Genomic DNA, 20,336 nt, shown 5'->3' on the forward strand with positions numbered 1-20,336 from the left:
GCAAAAGAAATATGATGTTGTGGTTGTGAAGTCCAGATTCCTTCCTGTCCTGCAGCCACAGCCAGAGATCCAGCTCGTCCTGCAGCTGCTTCAGTCTCCCAGGTTTCCACTGATTGGGTAAAAATAAATTAATTTTACTGGCTGACCAAACTTCAGGGGTGGAGAATATTAGAATAAAATTATAATTCAGGCGTCTGGTTTGACCAGGCGGCGTTCACGGAACGTCGCCTGGTCACGTGACGGCGTTCGGCGAACGGCGTCTGCCCGTATTTGCGCCGCTTAAACGCCGTATTTTTGACGATTATTGTCTCTAATGGCCTGCCATACATATCGGCCGCCCATACACGCCTACTTGGTGACACGCCTCTCGCTCGCAGCCTGCAGACAGACCCGTCTCCCGGAGACACGGAGCCGCCCGGTGGCTGCAGCGCTTCCTGCGGCTCAGTGCGTCTCTGTGCGCAGCCGCTTCAAAAGACGCTCCCAGCTCCGGAGCAGCACCTCCGTCTCCACCGGCTTCACATCGCAGTCATGAGCGGACGTGTAGGGGATCTGAGCCCCAAGCAGGCGGAGTCTCTGGAGCAGGTAAAACCTCAGTCGAGCGTGTGTTTTTCACTGTGCGGCAGTGTGTGTGCGTGTGTGTGTGTGTGTGTGTGGGGGGGAGAGAGACCATTATCTCTCTCCAACAGTTCCTGTTTGTGCTGCAGATTAGAATCAATTCGGTATCTGCACAGCGCATATTGACAGTATTTTACCTTAAAGTATCCCGTCACTGTTTATTTCTAACGTGTCTGTTTGTTATACTTTAGCCTACATTCTAACTGGAGAATGAAAGATGAAATTGCTAGTTATGTAACCTAAAATTATTTTCTTTCCCAAATCCCAAACAGTTGTAAAATAGAAAAACAAAAAGAAAAAAAAAAAACAAACTAACGTGCTTTTGTATTGTTGTTTTAAGAAATGTAAAATTTCTGTCATATTTCATCACCTCTGAGCCTCGTTCTGCAAAGGTTTCTTCCTGTTAAAAGGGAGTTTTTACTTTTCACAGTGGCTTGTGCTTGCTCTTGTGGATCTGTTGGGTTTGCTCTGTAAAAGTGTCTAGAAATTACTATGTTGTAATTAATTGGCACTACATAAATAAACCTGGATTGAATTGAATTAAAGGAAATTGGGACAGGAACAGCAATGATAACATGCAGAAAAAATACAATACAGGTCGCTTCAGGTGTCTGTTACATGGTTCTGGACTAGTTTTAACTTTCAAAGTGAAAGCCTGTTACCAACACCCATCACCAAAAGTCATTCATTGTCTGTGGATACCATTGAAATGATATATTTTACTTTGTAAACAAAGGAATGTCAGGTAAAATCTAATTTACTGCCACTGGAGTACTGAATTTATAATAGTGATGTGCTTTAACACTGGGCTTTAATACCAATTTCTCCTATGCAGGTGAATCCACAGCTGGCATCATCAATAACACTGTATTACTAGGGTAAACAGTGTTCTTTCTCATTATTTATCTCAACTCTAAACATGACCGTTTATGAGATGGGTACATTTCCGCCTCTGGCATGATGCTATCAGCAGTGTATGATTTCAACAGCTGCATTAGACGTTACGCCAGCTGGGAGTAGACTACATGATATCATTGGAATATGCGCTTTTATCTAAGATCGTAATTACTGAATAACTACCAATATTTTTACATTAGAACTGAATAAAAACAGACCTCAAAAGCAAATAAAAATGGACTAAAATCATGGTCAAGCATTATTTATATTGTGAACAAATTGATTGGTTCGACTTTTCATTTTTTATTTTTTCCCATTATTTGTGAAACACTTATTTAATATTTTGTTAGTTAACCTATGTTTTTTAAAATTATTTAGTAATAATAATGTTAATAATAATAATAATAATAATAATAATAATAATAATAATAATAATAACAATTTGCTATATTCACATTTTGAATTTGGAATTTCTTTATTAAATTCATTTTTTGGGTCTCAGTTTTGATTTTAACTTAATTTATGTTTATGATAAAGTACAGTGAGGATGAAATACTGTTATACTTAAAACATATGGAAAACATAACCTAATTTAATATAACATATTTATTAGTAAACAAATAAATGGCTGGAAAAAAACAAGAAATGATAAAAGACCTTGAATTTGGCAATATTTGATTTTGTTTTCATCACAGTTTTCTTTAATATTATGAGAAAAACAGTGAAAGAATTAGTCCAATTAATTATTTGAAATTTTTTTTGAAGCCTTAATGCTTGTGAGGCCATATTTATTTGGACATTCAGTAAACACAGTTCTGACACAAGCGCCTCTTTATGCATACACGTGTTGTTTTTTTAGGTTGTGCTTCTTTATTCTAGGTCACAAGTTTCAGCTTAAAAATAAAAAATAAGAACATACTGATTGAAAATTAAAACCGTGAAAACAGATTGGAACAGAGAAGAGCTCTGTGTTTCTCAAAGCTGTTTTCCAACTCCAGGCTCTCGACCGTGACTGTGACAATGAAGTTAGAGCTATCCTGAAAGTCATGCAGCTCTTCTTCTCTTCTTCCTTTGGTTGTAGTTCCGAGTGAGGATACAAGATATTCTTTCTCAACTTCCTGCCCAGCATGACCACTTCCTGTTGCGCTGGCTCAGAGGTGAGGTGAAACCTGCCGACTCCTCAGGGATCAAATCCTACAATCCAAGAAAAGAAGCAGAAACCTTCTCCCTGTCATTCTTCCCCTTCGCAGTAAACCTGTCATTGCATGGATTCAATAAATCTGTTGTCGCAGTCATGCAAGAAGCAGAAGCTACGGGGGTTCATTACACGAGAGAAGTTGTTGCAACACATGCAAACGTTGGGTTGGTGGCAGTTGAGAACGTAGTGCCAACTGCTGTGGAGTCTGGTTTTCTTCGATTCGGCCTGGGCTGTGTGTTCAGGAAATGGGAAGCAGTGATTATAATCAGGCGTTGTTCTGATTAGCTGTGCAGCAGAGCCTAGCACTCTGCGTATCAAACTAATCCAGAGGTAATCTCATTAAAGGTGCACTACGATGCAGCAGCCCGTCTGCTGCTGGGTTTCTGGCTCCCTCCAGGGTTAAATTCGGCTTTTGTTTTTTTCTTTTTTTTTTAACACTGTGGAAGTACAGCGTAGCTTTGGAGGGACTCTGTTCTATAATGAGGCCTTGCTAAATGACCATGGCACTTGTGAAACACTGGCTTTGAGTGTCACAACTTCAAGTGTTGATAATGAAGCTCTGTTTGCACTGTGTGCTCTACAGGATTCAAGTTATGTCACTCAAAGTATGAATGTATAGACAATTGCCATTCATTCAGTGTGAAAAGACTGTGTAGTACTGTAGCATAGTTAGCGCTAATGATGGACATGAATGTGTTCTCATTGTGCACAAACAGAACTTGAGGAACATTGTGTTCTATCAGGTGGTGTTGGTTAAATTACCAAACTCAGAGACAGGGATGGATCTTCTTCTGGGAGCTGGAGCAAGGAGGGCTTTTATTATTCTAACCTTCCAAGCTGTTAAACATGCTTGGTTTTATGCTGTGCAGCTGAATCCAGTGCTTATTAGACTTGCCAGTGTTCTGATATCAGGAAAGGTCTGCCAGGAAACTACCTGACTTCTCTGGACACACATCTTCACTTCACTGGATGTATTCTGGTTAACAGTCTGTCCCATGTGTATTATTATTATTTTTTTTAGGTTGCAGATCTACTTAGAAATCTCTAAATTTGTTGAACATGAGATCCAAATGAAAACAAAAAGCCTTTGTTGAGTTTTGGATATGCGTTTACTTCACAGCTGTGAGACTTTTTAAAAATGCTCCTGTAAAACTATTTAAAGTGCAACTTTATTATAACACTGCTACTGCTCATGCTCACCACAGCTGGAGAAAACAGTCATTCTGTAAACGTGTGAGTAGATGCACAACAATAACAAAGTCTGCCTTCAGAGCGCCACGACTCCCAGTCCATATTCTCCTGGGACCCGTAACAACAGTTGAACTGGGCTGTCTTGTCCATACCAATGTCCCTGTACTCACCATTCTTAATCTTTAAAGCGTACTGTTCTCTTTGCTTGTTTGTGGTTCCTTTGCAGAACCAACGGCGCCAGCTTGTGGCCTGGCATGCTCGCTGCATTATGTGAAGGCACTGACTTGGGTGACATGTGGTGACTAACATCTGAGTTTTTGTTTTTAGTCCTTTGTGTGGAATTCTATTTGCAAGCAGAAATAACATGCAACACTTTTTTACGTAACACTTGCAGTTGGTTTCTATTGCACTAACAGTGGGACTGTTTTTGGAAATTGGCTATTGTCAGGGTACTTACTGCAGGTCAATTAAAGGTGCTGTAGGCAGGATTCCGCATCTCCGCCATCTTGCTTAGGGTTACCTAAGCAAGATGGCGATTTGACCCATCTAAGATGGTGATCTGAAACCCAGCACAGCCAATCCTGTCCTGTTTTCTCTGACATCACGCCCTTACGCAAGTTAAGCCCCTCCCACAAGAACAGACGTACCCCCCTCGACCAATCATGGTTAAAGTCTCATGGGCTCTTCTGATTGGTCAAAGATACCTGGAGCTGTCGAGATTCCTTTTCAGCTCAGAACAGAGACAGATCGAAACGCTGCGCCCTCGCGGTAGTGCAGTTATGCTACACACCTAAAAGATTATCAATGGATACTCTAACATTTAATCCAAAGAAAACGCAGAAAAATTAGCATTGACTAGCAAAATCCTGCCTACAGCACCTTTAACAGACATTATTTTTCAGGGCCAATTTTGTTTTGGATGCCCAAGAATTATTTTTATAAAATGACAATAATCCACCCATCTTCTATGCTGCTTCAGCCTCTTCATGGTTGTGTGGGCGTCGGAGCCAGTCCCAGCTGGATTACACGCTGAACGGATCTCCTGTTCATCACAGTGCAAAAACAGAGGCAGCCGCACACGCTCACATTCACACCGAGAGATGATAACAGCCATTGGGTGCAGCTCTTGGAGTGTGTTGTAGTTAACTTTTGCATCACAGTGCAGAGAAATAAATCTTCTTCGGCTTCCTCTTTTGGCTGAAACTTAAAGAGGTTGTGGTCACCAGACAAGTGTCTTTGGAAAATCTTGCTCTGCTTGTGATATAGTGATGACACATAAATGCTGTCACTGTCCCTTCTTCTTGGCCTTTTTTTTTCAGGTTTTATTCCCAACTGACTCAGCTAAACTGCAGTCAGGGTGATTACTAGAAGACTTTGTCCCCAAGTGCATCGTCCCTTCACCGAAGCAAACATACAGATATGAGAAGGCAGTTTGAGAGCTTTGAGCAAATTAGATGTGTGGTTGTCCACCAGTCATGTGCTTAATTATAAGCCTTCTTACGGCTGAGGATACTGTTGTGAATGACATCTCTGTGTGAGGAAGTGGCAGGAGACGCAGCAGCCATACTCACGGTCCTCTTACGGGGTTATTCCAGGTCAAAGTCACTCTCAACATGCTCTGTGGGCCGTTGGAGTTTTTACCAAACACATAAAATTGTACATTAATGATGAAAAATTTGCTGTAAAATTGATTTTCATGGTTAAATTTTCTGTCTTTCATTTTCCATTATGATGAAAGAATATGTTACCTTAATAATTGTGACTTTTTTAAATTTCGGTCACTCTTTTGCGTTCAGTCGCTTGTTACTATGTCAGATTAGAGTGTTTACGAGAGTAAGTTTTGAGTACAGCTGGTATTGCTAGTGTGTCAGTGGCAGAGCGACTGTAATCCCCTTAGCAGAAGTATTAGACTGTTCATTCTGTTCACCTTCAGTCATACTGACACACTCAATGTGCCGGAACACAGAAGGGCACACTTCCTCATATTATAGCATTTCTGATCAAATCTTTGCGTTATGTCTATGCACAAATGCTCTCGTCAAAAAAGTGCTGCTTAAGGGGGAACTATTGTCAACATCTTTTGAGTTTGTGTATTCTAAAACTTTCTCTTAAAACCATTTGAAGGAGAAACCTTTTGACTTTCTGTTGCTTGATTGCAGGCATTAAAATCAAAGTACGGTACTGAAATCTGAGCTTCCTCACAGCTACAGCATCAAAGCCAAACTGTGTGAAGCTGTGAAAACACTGCAAACTGGAGAAAAAAATGAGATCTGAGAAGAGACAGGAGTTTTCTCGTCATCAGCAGCAAGAAAAACCCTGTATTGCACCGTTTTCTGCAGATGTAGAAGGTTCGAAAATGCACAAAGTTGAATCATTTGTTGTATGATTGGATGCAAGAAAGAAAGAGAAAATGAAAGCTGCATGTGGAAGATATTTTTCCAAGAATTGTATTAATTCAAATGAAGCAGTATGTGTCAACCTTACTAGGATAAATGTGACATCAGTCCCAGAAAGCCCACTTAAAAATGAAAACTGGTCAGATTCCAGGAGTCCTTTTTAATCAATAGCAATGAGCTTGTTAACATAAAAGTGCCAAGTGCTGGTCATTTTACACCAGAATCATCGATTCATTGATGCCCTCCATTACGAATCAGAAACAGGTTTTGTTTGTTCATTTCTGTCGTGCAGCTCACGGGGATACAGACTGCACACACAGGCGCCCTCTGAATCATGGAGATCTGTGGCTCTGATCAGATTGTTTTCTTGCTACTGTTTTGACTGATGCCTTATATCTTTGCATAAAAGAGCCGAGCAGACTACACACGTGGACAAAATTGTTGGTACCCTTCGTTTGATGAAAGAAAAATTCACAGTGATCAGAGAAACAGCTTGAATCTGACAAAAGTAGTAATAAATAAAAATTCTATGAAATTTAACTAATTAGTGAAGTCAGACATTGCTTTACAACCATGCTTCAACAGAATTATTTAAAATAAATGAACTCATGCAGCAGGCTTGGACAAAAATGATGGTACCCTTAACTTAAAGGTATAGTGGACGATTTTCCCAAAAGTCGAAGCCAAACGTCTGTTACTCGCTTTTTGAAAAACGCACATGCGCCAGACCGTCCTACCTGCTCTGCTGCTCCTCCCGAGGAAACGCCTGTCAATGGCGGGAGCGTGCGAGCGCGAGCTGATCTTCCCCGGGCGTGCACGGCTCTGTTTACTGTTTCTGTGATCAGCCTCGCTCATAAACCTTATTTTCCGAAACAGTCCCAGTTTCATTATGTCAGACTCGCCATCGGTAAGAACTGCCTGAAACCGAAGCTCAGCGGCTACATAAACACTCTGAATGCGCAGATAACGGGAAGGAGCGCGCTTCACGGCGTTACGCAAGCATTTCTCCAGCGTGATTGACATGTTGGAGGACCAATAATTGAGATTCGCATCCCGGAATTCATAGGCTAAGAACATCGTCCACTATACCTTTAATATTTAGTTGCACAGCCTTTTCAGTCACTGCAATCAAACGATTCCTGTGACTGTCAGTGAGACTTCTGCACCTTTCAGCAGGTATTCTGGCCACTCCTCATAAGCAAACTCGTCCAGTTGCCTTTTCCAGATGGCATGTGTCAGCTCTTTCCAAAGGTGTTGGATAGGATTAAGGTCAGGGGTCATACAAGGCCACTTGACAATAGTCCAGTGTTTTCCTCTGAGCCATTCTTGGGTGTTTTTAGCTGTGTGTTTTGGGTCATTGCCCTGTTGAAGACCAGGACCTGCGACTGAGACCAAGCTTTCTGACACTGGCAGCACATTTCTCTCTAGAATCCCTTGATAGTCTTGAGATTTCATTGGACCCTGCACAGACTCCATACCCCCGGTGCCAGATGCAGCAAAGCAGCCCCAGAACCTAACAGAGCCTCCTCCGTGTCTCACAGACAGTGTTCTTCTCTTAATATGCTTCATTTTTCCTTCTGTGAACATAGAGCTGATGTGCCTTGGCAGAAACTTGCAGTTTTGTCTCATCTGTCCAGAGGACATTCTCTCAGAAGCTCTGTGGCTTGTCAGCATGTAGTTTGGTAAATTCCAGTCTGGCTTTTTTATGATTTGTTTTAACAGTGGTGTCCTCTTTGGTCCTCTCCCATGAAGTCCACTTTGGTTCAAACGGCGACGGATGGTCGATCTGACACTGATGCTCCTTGAGCTTGAAGTTCACTTTAATCTCTTTTTTTGTTTTTCTGGGCTCTTTTGTTATCATTCGTATTATCTGTTTTTTTTATTTGTCATAAATTTTCCTGCTGTGGCCACGTCCATGAAGGTTGGCCACAGTCCCATGAATCTTGAATTTCTGAACAATATGAGCAGCTGTAGTCACAGGAACATCAACCTGCTGGAGACGGTCTTATAGCTGTCACCTTTAACATGCTTGTCGATAATTTCCTTTCTAATCTCCTGAGACAACTCTTTCCTTTGCTCCGCTGGTCTATACTGAGTGTGGTCCACTTCATGTGACTCCCTGTCACCCTCTATATGAGCCACTGACTGATTACAAGACTGTGGACACCTGTGAAGCTAATCAGCGGACACACCTTGGACTGACATGTCCCTTTGGTCTCATCATTTTCTGTCTTTCCTAGGGGTTTCATCATTTTTTGTCCAGGCCTGTTTCTTGAGTTTATTTTTTTGAATAATTCTGTTGAAGCATGGTTGAAAAACAATGTCTGCCTTTCATTATTTAAATTTCATAGAATTTTTTATATTATTACTTTCGTGAGATTAAAGTTATTTCTCTGACCACTTTGAATTTTTCTTTCATTAAACACAGGGTACCAACAATTGTGTTGACGTGTGTATTACATAATCTACAAGCTGGTGTCAAATGAAATTCATATACATTTTACATTATGTTGAATTTAGATCAAGTTTTCAACCATCAACCAAAACTTATGGCAATAACACAGAGTTTCTTAAGTAGTACCACTGGAAGCAGTTTGAGGTGCAGTCATTAGCTCCGAGACACGACATGTGGACAGGGTGAAATAATAGGCTGCACCCTCGAGTTTGAGATTTCAAACCATCCTCAGCCCAAATATATCCTCATATCATCCAGCTACGATAAATCATCTATCAGTCAATTCATGATGAACAATTCTGTTGGAAATAGAAGATAAACCTCTGTGTTCGTGACTCCAAAAAGAGTTCATAGAGTTCAGGACCAAGTCTGAAGACTAAATAATGACAATAGGATGCAGTGAGAACATTAAAAAAAACAACAACCTGATAACGGAATGAGTTTACTTTTAATGAGATCGGTTGACGTGAACAAGAAAACTCCACCGTGGACGGCAGAACAGACATGGGCGCGGAGCTGCCCTCATGCCACATGAGGCCCTTGCCCTCAGATTTTGGGACGTTTAGTTTATATCTGACCGGGACCCTGTTTAAACGAGAACTTTTTTTCTCCTTTTTTTCTAAGTTTCATTATAAAAACATCATTTTCAGCGTTCCTGCCATTTCTGTGAAAATGGACATGGTTTCCGAAATGTTGCTGTGTTTACATGAAGCTTTTCTGAAACAAACATGCAAAAACAATGCCTTTTAGCTTTGAAACGTTGTGGAAGTGGGGCCCCTCTCTTAATTTTGTCATTTACAAGTTGTTTTTTTTTAAAGATAAATAAAAATAGTTTAACAATATAGTCAAAAATTGAATAATACTTATTTCCTTTTTTTTCTAGCACGAAACTTCAACGTCCAGAAGGCTGAGGCCATGCTGCGAAAGGTACGTGGAGATACTACTTTATGACTCATTTTCATGACGTAGAAGTGTTGCACGGTGCAAACGTTCTGAACCAACAGGCAAAGTACAACCACAGCAGCACACGCTCCTTCAGCGCATGACTGATAAACGGGCAAACTGAGTCATCGCTGCAGCCTGCAGAGATAAGATGCTAAGACGTAGATTAAACGGATTGAATAAGTACTTTGGATAGGAGAATAAGATTTAGTTACCTAACCTCGAGTTGATCGTCGTCCACTTGAGGTCTGAAGAGCCAAAATCCAAAATTAGAATTAGCCTGCTTCACTTCCTGTTGCGTCCAGTTTTTCACAACATTAGAAATCAGTTCGGACGTTTCCAATCAAGCTCTTTTTGTGGACTAACGGCAAAACTATGAAACATTTCAGTCACACAGATCTATATAACTACATATAAACAGGCAACATTGGAACAGAGCTGGATAGGAATGAATCAGTCGAAATGTCTGTGCATCAATAAAACGTTATTTCTTATAAAGTAACAACGTGAATACATCTTAAAAACACATCTTAATAAGTGAAAAGTTAACATTTTTGTTTTATTTTGAGGGTCTGCTCATACAGTGGTGGTCAGAGTTGTTGAAAATACAACCTCTTGACAACTATTGCCACCAGAAATGGTGGAACTTTTTGAAAATGCTCCAACTCTGTCTACATGTAAATGGGAAAAACAGTCGTTGGAAGTTTTAGAATTGACATTGACCTATAATAACAATCTCATCTTGTCCTCTGTCTGGATTGTTCTGTCTGTGTGTGGTTTCATTGCAGAAACAGACAGCAGCACCTACCAGTGGTCAAAGATGAAAACAACACCATTTTTAACATTTCTGCCACTTCTGCTTAAACGGATGTGGGGTCAACAAAAATGCTAAAACGATGCATTTTCTCTTGAAACAGTGTCATGTAATCAGAGCCTGAGATCTCTCCCTGCAGCGGCCTCGTGGGTTTTTATTTCTTGGTGCTTTAGATTCAGGAGTGTTGAACACGCACGACAGGATCTCCAGCTCAAAGAGATGTTTACGGCTCAAACAGTTAATCTGAAGGGGACACACCTGGGAAACTGGAAACATCCATTTAGTAGGATTAGTATCAAATATCGCTGTGGGATGTGCTTGAACTTGGCCAGTAAGAAAGCTCTTTGTGTGAGAAGGGAGGATCTCTTGCTTTTTACTCCTACGGGGAGTCAGTGAAGGAAACCTGATATGGGAAGAGCGGCTGCCTGTCAGTTCTCTCTCACCTACATTTCAGATCAAGCCTGTTCATAAATGACTGACACATCAAGAAAACACAGAATCTCTGTAGTCTACCGTATAAGCATGGTTTCATTTTCCATCGGTACTCAGAGCTCCGGAGTTTAACTTTAGCACACAGGAGAAAGGAGACAGTCCAGGGTTCAGGACAGCCGCACCGCCACACACTTCCTCCCTGTTTGTGGTTGTGGCCATGTCTTTGCATGCAGGTGTGCTCTGACGTTGTGTACACAACAGCACGCAGCAGTGACCGTCTGCCTGCTGACGCGCCACATTGTGTCTCGAACATCATGAGTCAGTCGAATCGCCGTCTGGTCCCGGGGCGGGCCTCTCATTTTACAGTCCGTAAAAGGTCAAGCCTGTCAGAAAGATGAAACTCATCATGAATTCGATCTTCTCTTGCAGCATTTGGAGTTCAGGAAACACATGAAAGTGGACACAATCATCTCTGAGTGGCGTCCACCAGAGGTAATGGTATTCTACTGTGGCCTCAGTGTAGCATATAGCAGTGCAGCATCCATTGATTTCAGCTCACTAATAATCTCTTTTGACATTTAAAAACTGTTTCCAGGTGATCGAGAAGTATCTGTCAGGAGGGATGTGTGGCTATGACCGAGAGGGCAGTCCCGTCTGGTATGACGTTATCGGACCTGTTGACCCCAAAGGACTCTTCCTGTCTGCCTCCAAGCAGGACTTCATCAAGTCCAAGATCAGAGACTGTGAGATGCTGCAGAAGGAATGCAACCTCCAGTCTGAGAGAGTAAGAGCACACGCTGCACAGCCGTGGTTCAGTCTTCTGGAGCACGCATGCTGTGTTAAAGAAAAGCAACTTAACCAGACTTAGATTAATTTATTCACTAACAGTAACCAAAAACAATTAACAGGAGGGGAGGAAAGCAGAGCCGGGAGACAGTATCTGTTGAAGACTGTAGACATTCTGACAGGACTTTCACCAGGCCGCAGACCTCTGCTTTATTTTCTATCCTTTAATTTGGTGTCTTTTTGAAAAATGATGTGATTCCTGTCTTTCAGCTGGGGAGAAACGTGGAGTCAATCACCATGATCTATGACGTTGAAGGTCTTGGTCTAAAACATCTATGGAAACCTGCTATAGAAACATATGGGGAGGTACAGGATTACCCTCACACAATGTGGAAACATCAACCTCCCAGTACTGAAGGGTAAAGGTTTTTATTCCCTTACTTCAGATCCTCCAGATGTTTGAAGACAACTACCCAGAAGGGCTCAAGAGACTGTTTGTTATTAAAGGTGAAATCCTCCAACAAACCATATGAACTGTACTCAAGGTCAACGGAAAATACCGTGAAAGGTCTAATACTGAACACTTCTGCAGCTCCCAAGCTCTTTCCTGTGGCCTACAATCTGGTCAAGCACTTCCTGAGTGAGAACACGCGACAAAAAATCTTCATCCTGGGAGGTAAGATGCTGCTTATTGAGCTTCATGTTCGGGATCCAATAAATACTGACAGTTTCTTCTCTGTTTCGACAGCGAACTGGCAGGAGGTGTTACTGAAGTACATCGATGAGGAGGAGCTGCCCATGATATACGGGGGGAAACTGACAGATCCGGATGGAGACCCCCGCTGTCGGACCAAGGTGAGTCGGACAGATGAAATCCTGCTGGATCTTTTCTGTTCTCATTATTGTAAATGTTGGCTGATGAGTTGGAGAGGATGAGTTTCCAATCATTAGTTTGGGCTTTTAGCTTTTAGCTTTTAGCGCAAACCTGAAAATGAACTCCTCAAAGCATGGACTTCAAAGTTCATGAAGACAAACCTTGTTACATATATTTCTTCTAAAGTTAGCCATGTTGAAATATCTCGTAAGGCTGGGGGTCAGACACATTTTGGTTCAGAAGCCACATACAAACCAATTTAACAGTGAAAGTAAAGAAGTACCATATTAATCAATTTAAACTTTAAAGTTTAAATTTGTTTTTCTGTTAAGACAGAGTACATGTCATTAAAATGTCGATATTTTCACAAAAACAGACAATTACGACTAAAATTGCTATAATCACAGCATAGAATTGATTTTAATTACGGCTGTTTGTGCAACAGAATAGAATAGACTTTATTAATCTCAGGAGAAATTTACAGTTTCATTATGTAGTGTGTTGTGTGACCACTACTCTTAAGAATCTTTTCTTTCAGATTTTTTTAGTTTGCTTGGTGGCCCAGTCTGTCCTCAGATGTTTAAAGTTTGGATGGTTTTCACTCATCACTTATTGATACTCACTGATCTGTTTGGCTGCTGCCACTTCTTATGTTCTCGTTGAACCGAGGATCGTGGAAAACCTGCATTGATCTCAAACATCTTGCTGTAAAAACTTGAATTGTTTCAGTCAGAACACAACATTTCAGGTGATTTTATGCCTTTTTTTTTCTAATTTGCTCAAGAAAATATAAATCCTGCTGTTAAAATGAAGAGGTGGCAGGTCTTTAGGCGTTCATGCTGAGAAATAAGTCTGAATCCAACCACAGCCTGTACAGTAGAAAAAAGAAGAACATTTACAACTGTAGCTTCAAAGAGGTTTGGACGATGTGTAAAATGTTGATGACAGAAGCTGCTATGATTCATCTGAAGGTCGTAACATGTTGAAAAAAAGTTGGGCCAAATGGTAAAAGAAGTGCTTCTTGCAAAGATGCTAACTTTCCCTTTCTACATATCAACATATCCGACACGTCGTCAGATGACTTCTCTTGAAATCAGTCATCATGTGCTGTGAGCTTCATGGCAGAGAGTTAAATATGGCTTTAATTGCAAGTTTGCTCACTGAATTTCATGTCCGAACAGAAATTTCTATCTAATGACAAACAAAGTCCATGTTGGTTGAAGACGATATAAATTTATTTTAATAAAATAAGTGATTTAAAATCACTATTCTACTGTGACTTTTCTCTATGTTTCAGGTACATTGACTCATACATAAAAATGTGTAATTCACCACAATTTAAAATCTAGTTTTCTGTTTTCAAAATATATAATTATTTTCAAAAGGCCATTTTCCAAATCCAGGCTACTTGATGGAGTATTTATTGAATCTTATATTTCAAGTGTCAATATTTTAATGGAATGAATCTTTGATATACACTGATTAAAACAAATGAACGAATACATTTGGACGAGGTAATATGTGAACATGACTCAGCTAAAGTGAACCTGACTGATAAAACGTTATGAGATGATTCACGTGCTTTTTATCTTCAAATAAACCATGTTTCCCCCGTACTGACAGTGAGACAGAACATCAGTCTGGACACTAAATGCATGACATTTCTGAGACGTAACAAATGCAAAGTAAGCCATTGTTTCTCTCTGCTTTTCCCCCATTTCAACACATCGTCCCAACCTGTTTGGAACTGGGGTCGCACTCAGTGTGAGCGCAGCAGTAGCGACCAGCCGAACAGCCCGCCACTGCTTTACTCGAGTAGTTTCTCTGCTTTGCTTCATGAAACACTCGTAGAGGAGCTCATATGTACAGCTTGCAAATGAATCCCGTTGCTTTGTGGGTCACAACGTACTGTGTGTGTCCTCGCTGTGTGAGCGATCCTGTTACACATGAATGAACCTGAATCTGCTCACCGAAAGTCAATGACGATGCAGGGACGTTTTGGAGCTGCACGAATCAGTACTGTATTAGGAGGCAGTTACAGATTTTATTGTAGCAATGCACTGTTAAAATGGAAAATGTTTGCTTGTATTTTGAAGGAACAGAATTAACACTAAATTACTGACAAATTATTTACACGCAGGAAAACCTTGGAAATGAGTCAGCATCTGTGTTTTGGTTCCTTTGTCGAGTTAATTTTGTTGAAGTTCCTCGAAATTTGACATTTAAATGAGATAGCCTAACATTGCATAATTCTAACCGTTTTAAAAGCTCTTCCACCTCAGGATGATTTCAGTTAGGGCTGCATGATATTATTTAAACATGTGATCAGTGACCATGTTGGGTATTTTAGTATGGATATGGTAACGTTGTGCAATCTACGAAGCACCAGACGTCTTCAGGCCGTTCCACACGGCTCTTTTATTGCACTTAGGCAAAACAATCAATGGATCAACACAGGGCTACTACTGCTGAGGCCATAACCCATGCCAATCTCTCTAACTCTAATCCTTAACTCTTTCCAACAGTTCATGAACACACACAAACAGGCTGGCTTCAGCCACCTATCTAATCTTAGACTGCCTCCCTCTGGTACAACGGTGCAACTGCACATTTACCTGAATAATGATGACTCAAGAGTCATTATATTATGAATTGCAATAAATGCAAATGGAGATGACATTAATGTTTTTGAGATTTGAGATTTCATGTAGAATTTGCTACTAAATAAATCCAGCTGTGACGAGACCCTCCTTTAAAAAAAAAAAAAATATATATATATATATATATATATATATATATATATATATATATATATATATATATATTTTTTTTTTTTCCTTCACATGTATGTCGGCAGTTTCCACAAGCAGAATTTCAAAAGTTTGACATTTTATGGATGATGGTAGTTCTTTTTGTGGCTATTCAGAGTGAAATAATCAGGGCTGACAGTCAGTCACATTTTATCCCAGTCACATAAGTTGTTTTGAGTTAAATACAATTCTACTTTTCTTTCATATTTAAAACCCTATAATTTCTCAGGCTGCAGAGCATGAATGCACAGTGACTGGAAACATCATTTATCATACATCAGTCAGTCTTTTATGATTTTATATCTTTAGCTTGTTAATGTTGTGATAATAGTAACTACGCAACATGTTGCGAGTCATAATTTCCATGTGGTTTTTCTTAGATGCTTGAAATAAGCTGTTTGTTAAAACAAACAACACAGGTTTTGAAACTGTATCCTACTAAATATGTCAGTAAGCCTAACAACTGTCTAAAGGAAGACTGGAGATTCCCCACACACCACAACAGGACAAAGTACTTCCAACATGAAAATCACCAGAATATCAGAACCATCTTTACTCACAGCTTTGACAGAGAAAATATATTTACCAAGATAATCAACTCAGGCTGACTTTTGCTTGAAATTTTTTTGTTGATTGTATTGAGACTTAAAGAATCAATCACAAGTCGTGAAGATGATATTCGACAGCAAAATGACAAGATAGTAAACGTCTGGATGTTTGTTAAGGGAACCAGCAACATGTTTTGACTCCTGCGGCGCTTCGTAGCAGCTTTAGATCACAGAGCAGCAGCTTTACGCTTCGATGAGGCAACTGTTTTCAAGTGAAAACGGAAATCTTCTGTTGTGCTTTTGGGTGTCCGTTTACAAAACAACAGTGTGTAGATCCACTGAGAACACTGCTGTTTGAAAATTCATTATTCCTGCCGTTTCCATGGAAACGGACATCATTTTGACGCAAAACCTTTCTGAAAATGATGCGTTTTCATTTGAAGTGTTGTCGTGCAAAGTGGCCTTAGATTGAGAGAGCAGCAGCTCCAGTTTCAGGAAATGGTAGCTTCAGTAGTCACATTTATGCAGATGATGCTGTACTTTATAAAACTGACCTGTGCTTGTCACTGTTTCTGTAGATTAATAATTGGGCCATGGACAAATGAGGATCAGGAGGAGAGAAATTATTTGTGGCTGCATTCAAGATCCAAGAAACTGAGGCGTTCAGCCTGAAAAAGTGTTTTCCTTTTTTTGTGGAGCTGTGTCTGTAGCTAGCTAGCTGTGTGTCTTTGATATTGCATTGTCTTAAAGTCAAGGTCAGGGGTCAAGGTCAGGGTCTGCAATATGTGGCACTGAAGTCATCCAATCAACATATCCCTCTATAAAAGAGTTCATAAAATTATATGTTAGTTAGCATTTTTATGTTATTATTTTATTTACGTACCCCACTATTTATCAAGAAGATAAAAAGGGCTAAAAAAAACAAGATTTGTGAAAAAGGCTAAAATAGCTGTAATTTCGGAAAAACTTCAAACGGAAAAACTGCTGAAGTGTTAGTCAAAATGACTAAACAAAATGCCGATTAATTAAAAATAGGATGACATGGACAAGTGTTTTAATTTTCATCACATGTAGTCCTCATGTTACCCGATAATTTGTCTCATGTGTTCATTTGTGTGCATTTTTACAGTTTATAGTTACATATTTATGCTATGTGTACAGTTAGTTTTTTTTTGTATTGTTGCACACAGATGCTCCTGTAATTTCATTATGTGTGACATATAATGAAAATAAAGCTATTCTGACTTGTAACAAAAAAAAATCTAACATTACGACTAACATTGCTAAAAAATTGCTTAAAGGAAGAAAAAACTAAACGTCTGAAAAACTCAAAAGAGCAAAAATGTCTGAAACATCTAAAATGAAGAAAGCAGAAGACAAATAAAATGAATGAATTTAACATGAAATCACTGAAAACGTATTAAAAAAGTTAAAAGAAAACTGTTACAATTGCTGAAAATGTAAAGCTAACATGGTGTAAAACCTTTAGAGAGCTGTTGAGATTCTAAGAAAACATCTGAAAGATGTAATTCGTTGATATATTACTGGATGGACCTTTAGCGGTTGCAGACCCCCCCGGTCTGCTAGAACAGTTTTTCTTGACGTGTTTCTGTCATTGGGAGACGTTTACTCAGCATTACTGTAGATAGAAAAATAAAGCTCATTCTATTCTGTTCAGTGTTTTAAGGATTTATTGTATGAAGTTTTTCTTTGTTTTCTGACATCTTTTGATTTGCTGGATGTTTTTATTAAAGACATGTTTATATATTGCTCACTGTTCATAGTCCGGCATTATATTTTAAGTTATAGTCTGTGTATGAGTGTTGACAGTTCCATTAAGAAGATTTCTCCCATGATCCTTCACCACTGAACCTTTGTTGGACGTGTTTCTTTGATCTTATTTCTCACAAGTGCTTTTCTGCAGTACATCTTTTACCAGATATTTGCCATTCTGCGGGACTACTCATGTCAGGATTTCACATACATGTAGGATCAAACAACTCTTGAGGAGTTCTTATCTAAATATTTCTCTCAATTTTTCACTTACACAATCCCCCTCAAAAATATTGTTTTCTGACATGTCCTAAAAGAACATGATCTTCAACTGTGAATCCCTAAAAATGATGTTACAGAAATGAGAAAAATCCTCAAACATTAACGCAAGTTGCTTTATAAAAAAAAAACAAAACATAAAAAATCTGGTTCATTTAAAATTTCAAATATATAGTACTAAATACTGAAGTTAAGTAAAGAGAAACAACCCACTACAGGAAATGAGCACTCTGCTGCTGTGATCATGCACTGCACTGAATTAATTTGATCTGAATAAACACTGAAGTAGAAAAGTTAAAAACTTCTTTTCTTGCTGTAAGAGGAAAATGACAGTAAGTGCTTCTTCCTTCACCTTCTCAGTCTTTTTCCTCTCAAAGCGTCCCGTCCTGTTTTGACCGTCTGTGTCTCCATCCCAGATAAACCACGTGGGCCCCGTCCCCCCCTCCTACTACGTGCGGGACCACGTGAAGGTGGACTATGAGCAGTGTTTGACTGTCAGCAGAGGTTCCTCCCAGCAGCTGGACTTCGAGATCTTGTTTCCAGGCTGTGTCCTCAGGTCAGACATATAAATCACACAGCAGTCACACACACACACACACACACACACACACACACACTCAGTCGCCTTTTAAAAAATCCACTGAATGTTACTTGTCCGTCCATCGATCAGTCTTCTATATCCTCTTCAGTGTCAAACTGAATGTGTTACCTTGTTTAAGAGCGGGTCTTTTTTCCGGCCCGTCAGGTGGCAGTTTGCCAGCCAGGGCGCCGACATCGGCTTCGGGGTGTTTCTTAAGGCCAAAAAGGGCGAATGGAAGAAGGCGGCTCAGATGGAGGAGGTGGTACAGAGTCAGCGGTACAACGCCCACCTGGTGCCCGAAGACGGATCTCTGACCTGCGAGCGGCCCGGAGTCTGTGAGCGCCGCCGCATCAGTGCATTAGAATCATACCGGCTTTATTCAGAAAGCAACAACTACCATCCATTAATGCACTTCAATATTAATACAGAAAATAGAGAAAACTAATATAAATATGCAGAATATATGAGAATGATCGGCAGAAATATATCACCCAATGCATAGTAATAATAAAAAAATCAACAGAAAGTTCCGCTTGGAACATTACACGAACTTTACATGTCTAAAAGGCCACAAAGTGATTCAGGAAATCAGTGCAGTGCAGCAGAAACAGGCTGCAGACTCCTGGTGACGGTTCCCTCTCTGTCCGTCCTCCACAGACGTGCTGCGATTCGACAACACTTACAGCATCTTCCAGGCCAAGCGGGTCAGCTTCAGCGTGGAGGTCCTGCTCCCAGACCGCTTACAGGCCGCACACGCCAACGGGGCGCCCGCCGCCGCCGCCGCCGCAGAGGCAGACGGGAACGGCCAATTGTAGCAAAGAGCTCGACGGTGAAGTTTAGTCTCAGCACAGCCAGACACGCCGGAGCCAGACAGGGACCTGCTGCTGCCAGCGGGTCCGTCAACAGTGTTATACAGAGTGTAAATATGGGACCTCAGAAATTGGATTCTGGTCCTCAAAGGTTTCCTGTCTCGTCTTTTGAGACCTGTGTTTTTCCTCCAAACAGTATTTCCAGGAACAGGAATCAAACGGGCTGAAGACGTGAGAAGTGAAGATTGAATATGCAGCGTTGAGGATGAACTGCTTTCTGTTCAAGTCGTTCAAACAGTGGTGTAGAAACCAAGAGGGGGGTGGAGCCAACCGTTCCTCCGAGCACTGGGAACCACTGTAGCAGATAAAAGTCTTTAATTTTGAAAGATTTAGCCTAAAAGAGGGCAGTGTGACTTCCTCAGGTCTGCAGTGCTAAATTATCAAGAAAAACTTGAATAAATGTTTTTTGTTTTTTTTTTCTGATTTGTTACAGACTGAGAGTAGAAACAGTTGGTGTTGTTTTGTTGTTATTTTGAAAATCTCAAGTGAGTGCTCATGTCTAAACAGTCCACCGCAGTATAAACCAAGTGAAAGTAGTCATCACTGGGTAATCAAAAAAAAAAAAAATCTCTACAGCAATGTAAAATTAACTGATTTTTTTAATTTAAAGGTGCATTAAGGAGTTTGCACGTTTTATGCGAAAGAGCGCCCCCTGCAGGCCTTGGGCGTAATGCAGCTTAGTGAAAAACTCGTCCCTGTGGCTCCCGTGCACGGAAGAGGGGAACTCCTTCCTCGCTCGTTTAGTAGCGCTCAAGTAAGATGTAAGTTTCTTCTCCCTGGTGGAGTCTGTGTGGAGCTGTGGCAGTGCTAGAAGCCAGTCTGTTCTGACTTTCTGGAAGATCCTGCTCAGTTGTTGCTCACTAAGCATCTGGACGAG

The 20,336-nt window shown here is 40.4% G+C and overlaps 1 protein-coding gene across 6 annotated transcripts; it reads left to right on the forward strand.

Moving 5' to 3' along the window:
- The first annotated feature begins 259 nt into the window (after nt 1–259).
- LOC115398579 (SEC14-like protein 2) lies at nt 260–20,040 on the forward strand. Of its 6 annotated transcripts, none has more exons than XR_003932584.1 (14): nt 260–582; nt 2,594–2,669; nt 4,128–4,199; nt 9,636–9,679; nt 11,370–11,432; nt 11,536–11,724; nt 11,997–12,092; nt 12,173–12,233; nt 12,319–12,402; nt 12,475–12,581; nt 18,427–18,566; nt 18,756–18,925; nt 19,248–19,509; nt 19,596–20,040. XR_003932584.1 is itself a non-coding variant. In XM_030105416.1 (13 exons), exons 1-13 carry the CDS (start codon nt 529–531, stop codon nt 19,403–19,405), a joined length of 1,314 nt encoding a protein of 437 aa, XP_029961276.1. In that variant the 5' UTR covers nt 260–528; the 3' UTR covers nt 19,406–20,040. The 6 variants fall into 6 exon arrangements, 4 of the variants coding, with proteins under 4 accessions (XP_029961276.1, XP_029961277.1, XP_029961279.1 ...); XR_003932585.1 differs by having other exon boundaries at nt 19,248–19,484; XM_030105416.1 differs by having other exon boundaries at nt 19,248–20,040.
- Nucleotides 20,041–20,336: the final 296 nt, after the last annotated feature.

Source organism: Salarias fasciatus, chromosome 12 (assembly GCF_902148845.1).
Source record: "Salarias fasciatus chromosome 12, fSalaFa1.1, whole genome shotgun sequence".
Lineage (NCBI taxonomy): Eukaryota > Metazoa > Chordata > Actinopteri > Blenniiformes > Blenniidae > Salarias > Salarias fasciatus.